The sequence below is a fragment of the Anolis carolinensis genome, chromosome 2 (assembly GCF_035594765.1).
Source record: "Anolis carolinensis isolate JA03-04 chromosome 2, rAnoCar3.1.pri, whole genome shotgun sequence".
In the NCBI taxonomy this organism is placed as follows: Eukaryota; Metazoa; Chordata; class Lepidosauria; order Squamata; family Dactyloidae; genus Anolis; species Anolis carolinensis.
The window spans coordinates 187,182,952-187,194,295 of NC_085842.1; the positions used below are offsets into that span (position 1 = coordinate 187,182,952).

Below are 11,344 nucleotides of genomic sequence, written 5' to 3' on the forward strand. Positions count from 1 at the left end.
ATTCTTATCCTTCTAAGATACTTGGGTAACTCACTGTTTTTTACCCAACTGTTGTAAGAATATATTGTGCATGTAGTGTTGGTGGGTAGCAGGGAGATAACTGAACCTAATCATATTAAAATATCACTTAAATATTATATCTTTTTTCTGCAGGATCGCTCAGGAAGTGGCACAGAAGATGACTGACATTCCATGGCACAAACCTCAAGCATCAGTCTTTCTAAAGCTGAGATGCTCAATTCCTTTAGCTGCGACGGGTAGCAAGAAGCATAGTGTCAGATGTGGGTAAACTGTATAAAATTCTTCCATATTTATACTGCAGTGAAGATGTGGGACTTGTTTGTGTCTTGCCTTGTCCTCACATCAGTAGCATTTGTAACATCATTAACTGTTTTAAAGAAAAGAATTATGAATTGGGGAACACTTTGATACACACACACACACATATATATATATTCTTTTTATGGCAGTCCTATTTTCTGTTGTAGTATTGAATCACTGTAGTTTTAACCTGTGGGTGCATGTGTGTAGCAGTCCACTTCCCAGTACTGTATTTTATGAAACAGATTGAATGGCCAGCTGCCCACCAAGCCAGGAGGGGTAGCAGTGGCAACTGTGTCAGTGTCACTGGATTTCAGACAGTAATAAATTAAGCAAAACAAATTCTCAATTTTGCCTGTGCATCTGTTTTTCCCTCTCTGCAAAGCTGTGATCTGACTGTGTTCGAGCAGTTCCTCATACTGTTCCTTGCTGAGTGTTTTGGTTATTTCTGGCTTATGATGACTCTACCACATGATGTCTTCAGATATAATTTTGTCTGATGCCAAATGACTTGTCTGCAGTCACCCAGTGAATTTCCATGGTCGAACACGTATTTGAACTCCAGTCTCCTGAACTTTCAGTCCAGTTACATCAAGATGGATTTCACTATAGCTGATCTTACAGAAACAACATTATCTGTTCAAGATAATGATCACACTATGTAACAAAATTTGAAAAAAAATTATCTTCCTGGTTTAAAAGTTTTATTTCCTGTTTAATTGTGCGGTACTTACTTTGAAAGTACTTACTTTGTTATACTCTAGAAACTTTTTTAGTGGCTGCCACAAACTATGTTGAATTGGTTGATACTCTATGAGATATTCATTGAAAAACTATAGCAAAATGTACTACCGGATATCCGGCAAAACAGTTAAATAAACCTTTTCCGTGTTTTGATGATATAACCAATTCAGAAATGACATTTATAACCCAGGACAAAAATCATGTTACATACACATCAATTTTCTTCTCTGTATTCTGACTCCAGTTTGTTACAGAAATGGCAGACTAGAGGCAGCTGCCTACATTTTCACCTAGTAAGGGAATGGGGTTCAGCTTGCTTTATGGGGGGAGAATGGTAAGGGTGTATGAACAGAGTAAAAAACAACACATGCAGCAAATACCCATCTGTTGCACTGATATGTATTCACAGAATCTATAAAAATCCATACTTGAACATTTGGCAGTGGAAACAGATTTATACAAAATAAGCAAACCCAGAGAAAATATGGGTTTCTCTGGAAGTACTACCCCCATCTTGGTAGTACTGTTGCTTAACAAAAGGCAGCATGGTTTGTGGAGAGCTGAAGCACGAAACACAAAGTAAGGGGTTTTACCTGGAAGATCAAGATAAGCTGATCCCTGAAATAGAACCATAGAGTTGGAAGACATCTCAAGTTCTGTGCAGTCCAACTCCACTTTGCCATGGAGTTGGCACCAAAGCACTCCCAACAGATGGTCATCCAGCCTCTGTTTTAAGAAGCTCTATAGAAGGAGACTCCACCACACTCCTAGGCATTGTATTCCACTATTGAACAGCTTTCAAATCAAAGGTTTTTCCCCCCGGCAAAATTGTTTAGGGGAATAAAATAGTAGAAAAGTAAACTGGATTGTAGGAGATACTTGTGCATCACCTCTTCAGCTAGTCTCTGTTTCCCTTTTCCAGCTCCATTCCTCTAATAGACTGAATGGCACCTGCACCATCGCAGTCAGTATAATTCTGTACCAAGGAATAGAAGGCTTTCCAGACAGCTGGATCACGACAGCAGATGATGCCACCTCCACGGTATTCCTCTGCACAATTGCGGTTCATGTCCCCAACACAGGCCCAGCCAGGATCGCTCTCCGTCCCCACACACCACTTGGAATGGTCTGACATGGAGGGAAAACTTGTGGCTGGCTCCTGGAAGGCCACTTCCTCCACATTGTAGACCCTGAAGTTTCCAGAACAGTTGGAAGGCAGGATCCCTGTAGACCTGTGCCAGAACTCAACATAGAGGTCACTGGCAAGAGCTTGGGCCAGCCAGCCAGAGTACAAATCTGGAAAGAGTCATACACAAAACACACACTTCAGGAGACAGTTGGTGTCATGAGGATAACATAGTCACCTTTCTTTTAAGCTTATATCATTCTCTATTGCTCCCATCACATCCCTTTTCATTTTGCCTCAATCTATCATTAACCATCACTTGTCCCCTGGGCAACGTCCTTGCAGGACAGCCAATTCTCTCACATCAGAAGCGACTTGTAGTTTATCAAGTTGCTCCAGACACGGGGGAAAAAGCAAACTTACCATCACCAAAGAAACGAAATTTCGCAAAGCTGACAAATTCTTTGCCCCCCAGTGATGTCAGTGGGGCACTAGAATTCCATGGCTCTTTCTGAACATGCCGCCCCTCCGATGCATTCAGCAAGGCTGGCAGATCCTGGGCAAAAGTGCCTTCCACACGACAATCATAAACATGGGGTTCAGTGAAGAGAAGCTGTTTCCCTGAAGCAAAGCAACATGATGTGTAATGTCAGGTGTGCTAACTGGCCAGCAGTTCCATCCAGAAAGAGAGAAGAGGCTCCTGGAAGAGAACTACAAAAGCAAGTAACCACCAGATATGCCAGGGCTGACCCTGGCAGGTAAGGACAAGAGGACAATTTCAAGTCAAATGTTGGGGCCCTCAAAGCTCACCAAGCTACCTAGGAGATAGGGAGGGTATTGAACAGGACTATAACATACTGTGACTGAAAGCTGAAATAAGCAACCTAGATAATAGGAAATATTTCAGATTAAGCATTCCTCAAAAGCTGGCAAACACCAAATGTTCCAGGGATAACACAGAAATTACCAGTGAGGGAGTGTGGCTCATTCTCAAGTGAAATACTGGAGACCTCCAGGCACACGAAGTTCAGGAAGATTTTATGCAGAAACATTTCTTGTGATTGGAAACCCACAAGGGTGAAGAGCAGCCTGTCTGCCTCCTAGAAAGGACTGGCAGAGTTGTTTTGCATATTCTTTAGGGGGAAATGACTTTTAATCAGAGGTGATCAAAGTATGGCCCCTCCTATGTTTATCTTCACAGCCCTTCCCAAACTGCTGGGGTTTTTCCTAGCAAAAAGGGAAATATCTCCTATACTAGAATTCTTCTAAATACATTGCAGGGGTTTATTGGAAGAACAAGAACAAAAAAATCGACTTTGAAACATTTTTTCAGTGGTGGTGGTAAAGATGACGATATGGCATCTTATGTGTCTGCTGTCCCACTTCAGATTTGGAGATAATATTGTTCTCCTTTGCCATGTTAATTTTAAAAGGTATTATAGTAATTCCAAAAGTAATAAAATGCATGGGAATTAAAATGTTTATCTAATGTCAGAAGACATGATTGTCAGTTACTTCTCTAAATTATATTGGGTACTTTTAGAGGAATTTTGGCAGATGTTTTTCAAAATACTATTTTCTCCTATCCTAATTTTTTTAAGCAGCAAACAATATAATGAATATGCAAGTTGGTTTTATAATATTGTAATGAGGAAAGGCAACAGGGTAATATTTAAATACAACAAAATTAACTGAAATACAATACTTTTCATAGTAACTTTACAAGCTCTGTCTGGATAATGCTGCCCTTTTGTGGGGTTAAAGGCACAAGATGCTGTGAAATGGGAAAAAATGAAAGAACACCTGAGAGTACATATCTATAGGAAACTCTAGGTCCTTCAGTGGAATTTTATGTTCAGTTTCTGATGGAACACCTGAGATAACATATCTATAGGAACCTCTAGGTTAATGGTTCTCAGTCTGGGGTCCCCAGATGTTTTGGCCTTCAACTCTCAGAAATCCTAACAGCTGGTAAACTGGCTGGAACTTCTAGGAGTTGTAGACCAAAAACATCTGGGGACCCCAGGTTGAGAACCACTACTCAACTTTATGTGGAACTTTATGTTCAGTTTCTGATGGATGTTCACTATAGAATACCAAGGGAGTACCTAAATATATAATTAATATATATCTGGGGAAACTGTACACCAGAAAATCAGTCCAACTCATTTCTACAGAGGTCACCCCAACTCCCATTATTCCAGCAGTTTATAATCTGTACCCATCAAAATCCCCAGACATCTTCATACACACCTACCTACCTATCTCTTTGAACTGGTCATAAGAGTAGGTAACACACAGGAAGGTCTGCCCATAGAGCAGTGCACTGTGGGGCCAGGCATACTCCTTTTCAGCTAGACTTGGAGGGAAGTGAGGAGTGCTATGAAGAAGCCAGAAACCCTGGTTCTGATCCAGAAGGATGGCACCTAAGGAGGGAAAAACCAGCGATGAACAAATTCAGAGATCCTTGGAGCCACAACTATCGTGTTTCCCCGAAAATAAGACAGTGTCTTATATTAATTTTTGCTCCCAAAGATGCACTAGGTCTTATTTTCAGGGGATGTATTATTTTTCCATGAAGAAGAATTCACATTTATTGTTCAACAAAAAATGAACATTTATTATATACTGTACAGTACTTGTCATCACAAACCGGCATAACCAGACAAACTGAATCCTATCAAGAATTTCTTGTTACTACCAGTATTTCCATGTACCAATATTTCCATCTATGGTACCAATCCTGCATGCTCTAGTGTTCTGTTTAGCGGGCATGCTTCCAAACAAAAGCTTTGCTAGGTCTTACCTTCCAGAGGAGGCCTTATATTTAGCTATTCAGCAGAACCTCTACGAGGTCTTATTTTCTGGGGATGTCTTATTTTCAGGGAAACAGGGTAGGTCCCTTGACAGCTGTTCTGGCTGCTAGAAATCCACCATACTGCACTAGAGACATCAGCCAAGTTGATGGTAAGACATCACTAGCAATAATGGAGAAGAATTCTCATCCTTCAGGACTGTAAATCTTAGGTGTACCTGAGGATGCATCTGGAGCACACACACTACCTTTTGTATGGCCCTTGAGGGTGGAAGAATGGGTTTTGGGAGGAGCATCATTGTAAAGGACATAGGCAGTTTCTTCCTGGAAGACAAAGAAAATAGAAAAGTAGTTAAAAGTATAATCCACATTTGCAGATTTGACTTTTATAGATTTGATTATCCACTGATTTGATGAAAATGTTATCTCTAGGAATCTCTATGTCCTAGAGAGAACCTGATCCAAGAGATTCCTAGAGAAAATACCAGTGTAATATGGTCAACATCCAGCAGAAAGGGACAACAGAGCCATGATGGAGGATAGGAGATTCCTAGAGAGCTGTTCTCTCAAGTTAAGAAACATAGTAACTTTTATTCATGTTTTTTCACTTTCACGGACATTCTGTGTCCTTAATTCCAGTAAATTTGAAGGGCCGACTCCACTTTTCTCTAATAGGGCCCTTCCACACAGCCATATAACCCAGAATATCAAGGCAGATAATCCACAATCTCTGCTTTGAACTAGGTTATCTGAGTCCACACTGCTATATAATCCAGTTCAATGTGGATTTCATACAGCTTGTGGAAGGGGCCTCAGTCAGATACAACCCAAGACATTTGGGTCTGTGGCAAAAAAATGCTCAACTTGTACCTTGCTTGATAGATGGCTACCTCTAGTGAACCAGTATCAGCTAGTCTGGCTTAAACAGAAGTTTGCTCAGGCAGAAACTGTCTCTGTCATCAGGGCCACATGTTGCACTAGCTGCCCCTAGTTTGGGCTATAGTTAGGGCAGATTTTATTTTCCCCTTCTCTTTGACTCACCTGCCTCCGTATTGCCACTGTGTATAGTTGTTGGAGGGTCCGACCCACAGCTCCCTTGGTATTGTTCATCAGACTTCTGCCTTGTACCCACCCCTGGGTATTTTCATCTTGATACATGTATTGCATGCCCCCCGCTGGGGATCTATGGTGAGGCTGGGGTAACTTGTAGACGATAAACCTGAAAACCAAACCCATGCAGATCACAAATTTATCATAGGGCCCTTCCACACAGCCATATAACCCAGACTATCAAGGCAGATAATCCACAATATCAGGGTTATCAGAGTCCACACTGCCATATAATCCAGTTCAATGTGGATTTTCTACAGCTGTGTGGAAGAGGCCATAGATTAGGTTGACCTGTCTTTATTTATTTTTCAACTGAGTCACATGTTTGCAAGATGGCTATAATATTAGAAACAAAGGTGTCAGGAATTGAACTTTAGGAGGAGAGGTGTAACACCTGATTTATCCCAGATCTAAAAAGAAAAGAGATTTGTAGTTCTTATGGAAAAAACGTAATCAAGATTTGTACAAAGAAGCATCCAGAAAGTTAATGACCATCAGAGGGGAAAAAAGGCTGAGGAGGAGAAGGAAAATCGTGCTATTTTATCTTCTTCTTTTGTAATTCAACTGATGGGAACTTTGAAAATCCATGGCCCTTCCACACAGCCCTGTATCCCAGAATATCAAGGCAGAAAATCCCACAATATCTGCTTTGAACTGATAATGTGGGATTTTCTGCCTTGATATTCTGGGATATAGGGCTGTGTGGAAGGGCCCCTAGTCTCCCACCATTACCCAGCTCTTCTCCTCCTTGCTAAAAAAAATATCCTGGTTATTTGCTTAAGGGCAATATACAAAATATTTGCTTAAGGGCAATATACAAATATACAAATATTTGAAATGGAATGAGAAATAGATCAGGTATAATGGACTCACCAGTCCACAGGCTTTCCAGAGTCGTCATAGCAGGAAATACTCCCGTCAACAAGATTGTGGAGGAAGGTTAAGGAGAGAACCAGAATATGAAGCATGTCCTTTGGCAGTCCTTTAAAAGCACACAGAACCACAAAATCATTGAGTTGGAGGGGATCTCATAGGGCGGCCACCAAATCCAACCGGTGGCTCAAAGCAGGAATTTCAACCCAAGGAATGGAGAGGCAGCTGTGGAAAGCTAGGGAGCCACGTCAGACCCCGAGGAGAACTTGGAGAGCTGCACCTATGCCCATTTAAAAAATGCTCTCGTGCTGGAAAAGTTTGCAAAAATTACATTTCATCCCGGAGGGAGCATTGCCAAACATGGGGGGTGCCCTGCACACCCCCTAGAGTGCACTTTTTTTCTCCAAAGGGAATTGGGAGGCTGCACTTTGCGCGCCTCTGCAGTCCCACCAGGTAGAGTGGGACTACAGACCCTTTTTAAAGATGTTCTCAGAAGGCACTGCCACTCCACTAGGCCACTGGGTTCCATGGCAAAACTGCTTTTACCAGGAAGTCATTTCTTCTAATATTCAATCAAAATCTGCCCTCCTGTAACTTCAAACCAGTCAACATGACCCTACCTTGTGGGGTAACAGAGAACAGACACCCCCCCCCCCCCTACAATCATGACATCTTCAGCCTTTTCTTCAACAGGCTCAACACAACCTTTATTTAATTATCCATACAGTGTATAGTAGTGTTGTATATACTGTAATTCCTGGCTGGGTAGTTGAGGCTTCATTGCATCCTTATGGGTAGTTTCCAATCCCTCCTTTGTATTTTGTTTTAGTTTTCATTCAATTCAAGAGCCTTGCCCACCTTATTTCTGTGTGATGTTTTCCTAACCAATTTTTTAAATGTCAGGAACAACTTGAGAAACTGCAAGTCGCTTCTGGTGTGAGAGAATTGGCTGTCTGCAAGGATGTTGCCCAGGGGATGCCCAGATGTTTTGATGTTTTTACCATCCTTGTGGGAGGCTTCTGTCATGTCCCCGCATGAAATTGGAGCTGATAGAGGGAGCTAATCCGCACTCTCCCTGAGTTGGATTCAAGCTGGCAACCTTCAGCAACCCAACCTTCAAGTCATCAGTCCTGCTGGCACACTGCGCCACCGAGGGCTCCTGAAGGTGAGAGAGAAGCAACTGCTAGAGCCAAATGAACATCCAGATACTAGGATGTTTTCCATAGTCATTATTCTCTGCTTCCTTTCTTCCTGTCCAGGGCACTTTTTACACTGATCAATTAGAGTGTTATGATCCCACTTTAATTGCCATGGTCCCATCCTGTGGAATCTGGGATTTGCAGAATTCTTAGCCACTAATGACCCCACCAAACAACAAATCTCAGGATACTATATAGGATGCAGCCATGGCAATGGAATGGGATCATAGAGCTATAGTTGTGTGAGCTATTCAAAGTGCCTCTCTGCCTCAGAGTATGGTGGAAGCTCCTTCCTTGCAAGTTTTTCAAGAGAGGCCATCTGTCAGGGATACAACTCCCAAATGACAAAATCAATCCCCTCCCAATCCCACCAGTATTCAAATTTGGGCGTATCGGGTATTTGTGCCAAATTTGGTCCCATGAATGAAAATACATCCTCCATTTCAGATATTTACATTATGATTCTTAACAGTAGAAAATTTACAGTTATGAAGTAGCAATTAAAATAATTTTACGATCAGGGGTCACCACAACATGAGGAACTGTATTAAGTGGTTGCGGCATTAGGAAGGTTGAGAAACACTGTAGATAGAGACCTAGCCGTGCTGTGAAGGAGTACTTTCACAGAATCGCAGGCAAAAGCAAAACATGTCAAGTGACTTTTTAATTTCAGTTCCCAAAAGCCACAGTCACATGCCCTTGGTTAAATTGGATACAGATTTTAACAGCTGCATTTTTCAAAGGCAGCAACACTACTACCCCAAGTTTTGTTTGGGGGAATGGGGATACATTAAGAGAGTCTTGTTGCAACAAGTTTGGTGAGAACTGTGCTAATGTGTAACAACAAAGAACTTGCAGCATTCTTACAGCTGTTGTAAAAGAGTCACATGATAAAGGAGAGGTGTGGCTCTCTCACATCATAGAATCATAGAGTTGGGAGAGACCACATGGGCCATCTAGTCCAACACCCTGTCATGCAGGAAAAGTACAAAGTACCCCCAACAGACTGCCATCAGCCTCTGCTTAAAAGTCTCCAAGGAAGGAGCTTCCACCACACTCCAAGGCAGAGAGTTCCACTGCTGAACAGCTCATACGATCAGGAAGTTCTTCCTAATGTTCAAATGGAACATTTACTGTAATTTGAACCCATTGCTCCATTGAGACCTAGTCTCCAAGGCAGCAGAAAACAAACCCACTCCCTCTTCCTAAAGAAAGCCTTTCACATATTTAAACATAGCGATCATGCCTCCTCTAGGCCTTCTCTTCTGCAGGCTAAACATTCCCAGTTCTTTAAGACACTTCTCATAGGGATTCATGTTCTCCAGACCTTTGATCATTTTAGTTGCTCTCTTCTGGACACCTTCCAGATTACCAATATCTCTTTTGAACTGTAGTGCACAGAATTGGAGACAATATTCCAGGTGAGGTCTAACCAAAGCAGAATACAAAGGCACAATCACTTCTCTTGATCTAGATACCATACTCCTTTTGATGCAACCCCAAATCCCATTGGCTTTTTTAGCTGCTGCATCATACTGTTGGCTCATGTTCAACTTGTTGTCCTTGAAGACTTCAAGAGGAAATCTGACTCCCCAGCATTTGGATCTGCCTTCAGATGAATCAGGACCCTTCCACACAGCCATGTAACCCAGAATATCAAGGCAGAAAATCCCACAAGATCTACTTTGAACTGGGTTATCTGAGCCACACTGCCATGTAATCCAGTTCAAAACAGATAATGTGGGGTTTTATTCAGCTGTATGGAAGAGCCCTCGGATAACCCAGTTCAAAGCATATATTATGGATTATCTGCCTTGATATTCTGGGTTATATGGCTGTGTGGAAGGGCCCCTAGTTTCCAGAGCAACAGAAAACATGCCTGCTCTCACTTCCTACTTCTTCCTTCCCATCTACAATGCCATATAACTCTGTTTGAAACCATATTGTGCTAGAAGCAGGGATACAGCTGAGAAGGGAACGTTCTGCCACTTCTGCCACACAGCCCTATTAAACTGGATTATATGAGTCTGCGCTGCCAGATAATCTGGGATAAACAGGAGACCTGGGATCAGATCCTGGGATATAGGGCAGTGAGGACAGGAAAAATTGGGGCAGAAAATTGATGTCATGTACAGTAGAGTCTCACTTATCCAACATAAATGGGCCCGACCAAACGTTGGGTAAGCCAATATGTTGGATAATAAGGAGGGATTAAGGAAAAGCCTTTTAAACATCAAATTACATTATGATTTTACAAATTAAGCACCAAAACATCATGTTTTACCACAAATTTGTCAGAAAAAGAAGTTCAATACACAGCAATGTAATGTAGTAATTACTGTATTTACGAATTTAGCACATCACAATGTATTGAAAAGATTGACTACAAAAACATTGACCACTAAAAGGCAAACTGCGTTGGATAATCCAGAACGTTGGATAAGTAATGTGTTATTTGATTCAGCTGTGTGGAAGGGACCTCAGTCTGATATAGGGCCTGTCTGGATCGGCCCTAAATAAAACCTGTAACCAGCTACAGTCCCTCTTCAGTCTTGTTACCTGACGCTGTTACTCTCGAGGCATGTCGCTCGCTGCCTCTGTGTGTGGATGAAGGCGGCGGGGTCTCCTGCTTCTTACTTCACAGGCGAGTGCCTTGGCTGCACTCAGCACGGGAGGCCCAGAGACTCTCGCTTTCGAAACACGGAAGAAAGGGGAACTCACCCCGCTTCGGATCTGCGGCTTCTCGGTTCCACCAACAGCGGGGCGGAGGCGGAGAAACCTCCCCTTCCCGAGCCGCCTAGGGCTCCTCCCCGGCTCCTCAGGGGAAGGCCTCCGCCAGGTCTCTTCTTTCTCTCCCCGACAGCGCCACCCGGTGGCCGAGAGAGGGAGGCAGGGAGGGAGTCTCCCCAGGAGTCCGTTCATGCCTTGGAGAAGGATCTGCGGGGGACCTCATCCCATTGAACAGATCAAGTGTTTGAAAGAGTAGATTTACCATTCAGCTCAGGCATATCAAATTAAATGGATGGCTGTGAGTCTTTCAGGCTGTATGGCCATGTTCCAGAAGCTTTCTCTCCTGACGTTTCGCCACATCTGTGGCAGGCATCCTCAGAGGTTATGAGGTCTGTTGGAAACTAGCTCACAACCACTGAGGATGCC

The 11,344-nt window shown here is 42.6% G+C and overlaps 2 protein-coding genes across 12 annotated transcripts in view; one reads left to right on the forward strand and one right to left on the reverse strand.

Annotated features, from left to right (window-relative positions):
- The window catches only part of smarca4 (SWI/SNF related, matrix associated, actin dependent regulator of chromatin, subfamily a, member 4), a 103,084-nt gene extending 102,414 nt beyond the window's left edge, over positions 1–670 (forward strand). For all 8 annotated transcript variants that reach the window (XM_062974067.1, XM_062974070.1, XM_062974064.1 and 5 more), the window contains one exon: positions 154–670. In XM_062974067.1, the coding sequence (XP_062830137.1) occupies positions 154–186 (33 nt within the window). In that variant the 3' untranslated portion in view covers positions 187–670. The remainder of the gene's footprint in view (positions 1–153) is intronic.
- A 778-nt stretch (positions 671–1,448) lies between these two features.
- On the reverse strand, positions 1,449–11,033 carry dnase2 (deoxyribonuclease 2, lysosomal). 4 transcript variants are annotated; one of them, XM_062974111.1, is made up of 8 exons: positions 10,748–10,980; positions 7,991–8,148; positions 6,990–7,098; positions 6,048–6,225; positions 5,255–5,330; positions 4,453–4,617; positions 2,615–2,812; positions 1,449–2,361 (listed from the first exon to the last, which is right to left on the reverse strand). In XM_062974111.1, exons 2-8 carry the CDS (start codon positions 8,013–8,015, stop codon positions 1,964–1,966), a joined length of 1,149 nt encoding a protein of 382 aa, XP_062830181.1. In that variant the 5' UTR covers positions 8,016–8,148; positions 10,748–10,980; the 3' UTR covers positions 1,449–1,963. The 4 variants fall into 4 exon arrangements, with proteins under 4 accessions (XP_062830181.1, XP_062830183.1, XP_062830182.1 ...); XM_062974113.1 differs by lacking the exon at positions 7,991–8,148 and having other exon boundaries at positions 10,910–11,033; XM_062974112.1 differs by lacking the exon at positions 7,991–8,148 and having other exon boundaries at positions 10,748–10,978.
- Positions 11,034–11,344: the final 311 nt, after the last annotated feature.

Excerpts from the sequence above, each read along its gene's own strand:
- dnase2 (XM_062974111.1), bottom strand. The coding sequence starts at position 8,015 with ATGACAGAAGCCTCCCACAAGGATG. Across the intron at positions 4,618-5,254 it reads CCTCAAGGGCCATACAAAAG|GTGCCATCCTTCTGGATCAG; the intron begins GTAGTGTGTGTG and ends TTCCCTCCTTAG. Across the intron at positions 2,813-4,452 it reads TGACCAGTTCAAAGAGATAG|GGAAACAGCTTCTCTTCACT; the intron begins GTAGGTAGGTGT and ends GCTTTGCTTCAG.